Genomic DNA, 5,384 nt, shown 5'->3' on the forward strand with positions numbered 1-5,384 from the left:
AACATTTATTAAACAGCTATAAAATTCTTGTAGTTTGCTCAACAAATCAATGGAAAGAGCAAAGAAAGAGAATAAACAATCCAATATACTCTGACATGAAAATAATATATAATTTGGGAGTATCAGAACCTTATTGAAAATAGATTATTTAAACTCTGGGAAACGAACTAGGGGTGGTGGAAGGGGAGGAGGGCGGGGGGTGGAGGGGAATGGGTGACGGGCACTGAGGCGGACACTTGACGGGATGAGCACTGGGTGTTTCTCTGTATGTTGGTAAATTGAACACCAATAAAAATTAATTTAAAAAAAAAGAAAATAGATTATTTAAATAACAGTGGTAGAAAAAAATTACAACCTATTTTAAAAAACATATTTGCATCTGATCTTTTATTACACACAAAAATAAACTAAAATAAATTAAGAATTAAGTACAAAGATAATTTTTTCAAGTTTTTATTTAAATTCCAGTTAGTTAATATACAGTATAATCTGACATTCACCAAGTACCAGACATTGGGCTATAAATACTCACTTGTATAAACTCAACTTTTGCAAGAAGGTGATTTTATTACTTTGTCTTGTTTCATGGATTAAGAAGCTAAAACTCTGAGAAGCTAACAAACTTTTCCAAAAACACAGAACCATAAAATGTTAGGAATTTGAATCTAAACCCATTTCCATAATTTACAACCTCATGCACTACACAAGACCAATTATTTTGCTTCTTTCTAAAGTTAATTAATAATCTACATCCTAGGAATATAAGAATATAATCAGAAGTTTGTTCAAATATTTATTTATAATATATATTGAGAACTATTTTCTGTGATAAAAATATTGTAAACTACTGGAATATTAAGCAATAAATAATAACATAAACCATGATATACAAATAATATTAAATATTAATCTATGCAATATAGCATTAAGAACTAAGTGGCATTTGCTAAGCATTGTATTAGATGTTAAGGATTAAATGAAACTTAAATTTAGACTTACTGTCAAGAAGCTTACAGTGTGATGGTGGGAAGATCAAGTAAATAAATAATTAAATTCATGGAGTAAATTATGTTAAGTTTAAGTACACATATAAGAAAGCAAATAAAAGACTGGTAACTTGCCTATTTCAGTGGAGAATCAAAGGAGAGAGCTTCCTAGGGGAAGGGAGGTCTAATATAAAAATTTGATATATTATTAACAGAAAAAGATAATATCAAGCAAATAAGTAAGATATACATTTGTGCATACACTACTGTCCTAGTTTATAAATGTATGTGTGTGCAGGGGTGCATGGGTGTCTCAGTCGGTTGGGCATCTGGCTCTTGATTTCAGTTCAGGTCATGATCTCAGGGTTCTGGGATCAAGCCCTGAGTCAGACTCCATGCTCAGTGGGGAGTCTGCTTGACTCCCTCTCCATTTCCCTCTACCCCTGCCCCCTACAGTCTCCTTCTCAAACAAATAAACCTTTAAAAAATGTATATATGTGCACATATGTTGGCTTATTAAAAAAAGATCAAGTATATATATCTTAAAATGTCTCATTAGTGGGACTGTGAATGATTTTTTAATCACAAAATTTTAACTATATATAGTATATATAGGTGTGTAGAATTATATATATAATCATATATGAATATATACACACATGACATTTATAATCAGAACAACCTCCAAATATATTAAACACATTCCTTGAAATAACAACAAAACACAAATTCATGACCTATTAACAATTGCTATGAGGATGAGGAATACTAATAAAAGTGTTTTTGGTACTAAGCGGGTGAGTTGCCTTTTAAGCCAGATATGAAAACACATTTGGAATGAAAAATAAAATATTAACACACATGCAGCAGACTGCCTTAAATACTGACCATCATAAAAGTGGACAAATGCTTGCACATTTCTATAATTGTTCAACTAAAATCTTGGAATTCAGAATCTTTTATTTATTTCATTTTATTTATTTATTTATTTATTTATTTATTTATTTATTATTTATTTATTTATTTATTTATTTATTTATTTATTTATTGAGACAGAGAGAGAGAAAGAGAGGCAGAGACACAGGCAGAGGGAGAAGCAGGCTCCATGCAGGGAGCCCGATGTGGGACTCAATCCCGGATCTCCAGGATCACACCCCAGGCTGCAGGCAGCACTAACCCGCTGTGCCACCGGGGCTGCCCCAGAATTTTTTTTTTAAGATTTTACTTATTTATTCATGATAGTCACACAGAGAGAGACAGAGAGGCAGAGACACAGGAAGAGGGAGAAGCAGGCTCCATGCACCGGGAGCCCGATGTGGGATTCGATCCCGGGTCTCCAGGATGGCGCCCTGGGCCAAAGGCAGGCGCCAAACCGCTGCGCCACCCAGGGATCCCCCCCACAGAATTTTTATACTCTAAAAAGGCCATACAGTCCTTGAGGCATTACTGTGTATTCAAGCGTAGCTATATTTCTGAAGTAAAATGTGTATTACATAATGATCATAAGTACATTCTTATCAGTCTATGTTAGCTTTTGCTGCCAGTAATTTTTGGTCCCAAACTTAGGGGAAAAATTTTTTTTAAGTTTTTTTCCAGATGTTTTTAAATTCATGAATTGTAAATGGAGCTGGGGCTCTACAAAGAAAAACTTTTAGAAAGGTCTTCCAAAGAAGCAATTAAAGAGCCATTGGTATTGGTAAGAACCGATGAGGAAAATTCTGGATGGTTAGAATAGGGTGTTGTCTAGTGTGTCTACTCTCACATGTTGATTGCAGGGTCAGACACTGCTGTCTCTGGGATTGGGCAAAGCAGAATCACAAAATTGTCAGTGCTTGAGCTGAACAGAAGGCTGAAGCAAACACAACAGAGTTTGGAAGTGGTATTCCTTGTCTGCCAGGAGCAGGAGATTGATATAGGGAGAGGAGACAGGTGGCTTAGATCAAAATATCTCCTTGGTCTTCTGTGCTCAGACAGGAATCCTGAGTGGAACAAAGCTTCATAACTCTATGTGAGAGAAAACAGGTGAATTCCCCCAAAATCTCATCAACTCTATAATGAGGTTACTTCTTGATAAAACACATTTTGTTAAGAAAGGTAATCCAAAGATTCTCTACTAAGAGGCATCAAAGTTCCTGCGCAATTCTACAATGAGAAGTACACCAAAAGGTCGAGAAGCCCAATAGCAAGGTAAAAAAACTTACCCAAGAAATAAGGGCAAATAGAAAGAAAGGTGCCATCCTAAGGCAGAGCAGACAGAAGATATGCTACGGAATCAGAATCAGGACTGTATTAGAATATTTAGGCAATTAGAAAAATAATTAAAAGCAACTATGACTTTAGATATTGGATTCACTGGAGGTATAATAACAAAGAGCAATTAGTTCTGTGACAGTTTCACTTTGGCTAAGGAAAAAAAGGATTCAAAAAAGATAGGGGTTCAGGGAGTACATCTGCAAAGAGATGGGGCTCCCTAGAGGTGACTTTAGGAACTGAAACCAATGTGCAAGAATTTCCTAGAGTTTTAAATTACAAATTGCAATGTTCGAATCTTTGCATACACATGTAACTCTTTCATTTACAGCTCAAGAAAAAATCTGTGCTGCCCCCTGGGAAGTATGATAGCAGAAATAAATGATTTTAGGTCATCTGAACACAGATATATAAGTATAGCCATTTATTTTTGGTCTAAGAATTACTATTTTATGCAGAAAATTATTCAACTAGAATAAAATGATCTTATTGTGCTTTTAATGTGCACAGGAGTTCCATGTAATTGTTTTAAATGTTTGAGGGGCACATACATAATTAATTTGGTTTTGAATTAGAATGGGCTTTTTTTAACTTTGATAAGTTTAGAGAAAAAGTATTCTCCTCTTTCTGCTCCAATGATTCAACTGGAACTGCCTTAGTGGGACACCTGGGTGGCTTAGTGGTTGAGCGACTGCCTTGGGCTCACGGCATGATCCCAGAGCCCCCGGATTGAGTCCTGTGAGCCAGCTTCTCCTCCTGCCTATGTCTCTGCCACTCTGTGTGTCTCTCATGAATAAATAAATTTAAAAATCTTAAAAAAAAAAGAAAGAAAATGCCTTAATAACCAAATGCCTGAGGATGGCATAGACCCAAATCTCTTTCCTGCTTAAGTATAATCTATCTCCCCTTCAATCCCACCGTCCTCTGAGACCCCTCACATTGGGGCCCCATGAGCGCTTAAACTGGAACAGCTGGAGCATAGCGTGGCGGATCGTCTTGGTCTTCAAGCTGTAAATGATAGGGTTTAGTACAGGCGGTAAGAGCAAATAAACATTGGCCAAAATGCTACAGACCACTCTTGGGGTGGAGCTGAGAAGGCGATGTGTAAGGGACAGGCTGATCATTGGCACATAGAAAATGGTGACAGCACAGATGTGACAGACACAAGTGCTGAGAGCTTTTTGTTGCTTCTTAGGGGCCACAATGCTCAAGACAGTTCGGAGAATCAGAATGTAGGAGAAAAGAATGAAGAGTAAGTCAGTGCCAGTCAGGTAGAGCTGAAGAAACATGCCCAAAAAACTGCTGATCCAGGGGTTGGAATATGAGTATTTGATCATATCTGGGTGGTAGCAAAATGGGTGGGAAAGTTCTTTGCCTGCATAGAAAGATACATTCTTCAAGGTTAGAACCATGGGAAAGGTGAAAATAACTTGCCGTAGGCAGATGACCAGTCCAATCACCAAGATTACCATGTCTGTGAAGATAATGGCATACTTCATTGGGTTACAGATAGCCATAAAGCGATCAAAGGCCATGGCTACCAGCACTGAGGACTCCAGGAAGGAGAAGCCATGCACAAAGAACATTTGAATGAGGCAAGCTTTCAGGCTAATCTCCCGGGCATGAAACCAGAGAACCCCAAGCACAGTGGGAAGGGTTGAGATGGTCAGACATAGATCAACAGCTGACAGCATAGAGAGGAAATAGTACATGGGCTTGTGGAGACTTCTCTCAATGATGATGACAAACAGAATCATGCTGTTTCCCAAGAGGGCAATGGTGTAGAGACAGCAGACAGGGATGGAGATCCAGATGTGAGCAAGCTCCAGCCCAGGAAATGCAGTGAGTAGGAAGTTTGGGGAAGACGATGTGGTGTTATTGAAAATTATCATGGTGGATTGAGAACACACCCTAAAAAGAGAGACAATAAAGATAGTGTTTGTCATATTGATCCTTTTTTTCAAGCTCTAACTCTTTTATAAACTCTTCCCAAATTACACAGTTATTTCTCTGTATTCGAAGCCCTCAATCCAGTTATGGGACCTATCACATAATTCTACAGTATCTTAAATTTTTCTTGTCAGAATCTGGCTCCATTTTTCTTCCTCTACACTCTCCCAACTATAATTATCAATATCTCTAGGCTCA

General features: G+C 37.4%; 1 protein-coding gene across 1 annotated transcript; it reads right to left on the minus strand.

Annotated features, from left to right (window-relative positions):
* Nucleotides 1-4,144: 4,144 nt before the first annotated feature.
* On the minus strand, nucleotides 4,145-5,146 carry OR51T1 (olfactory receptor family 51 subfamily T member 1). The gene has a single exon (XM_025988843.2). The coding sequence runs from the start codon at nucleotides 5,126-5,128 to the stop codon at nucleotides 4,145-4,147; it is 984 nt and encodes a 327-aa protein (XP_025844628.2). The 5' UTR covers nucleotides 5,129-5,146.
* Nucleotides 5,147-5,384: the final 238 nt, after the last annotated feature.

This window comes from Vulpes vulpes, chromosome 11 (assembly GCF_048418805.1).
Source record: "Vulpes vulpes isolate BD-2025 chromosome 11, VulVul3, whole genome shotgun sequence".
NCBI classification, from domain to species: Eukaryota; Metazoa; Chordata; class Mammalia; order Carnivora; family Canidae; genus Vulpes; species Vulpes vulpes.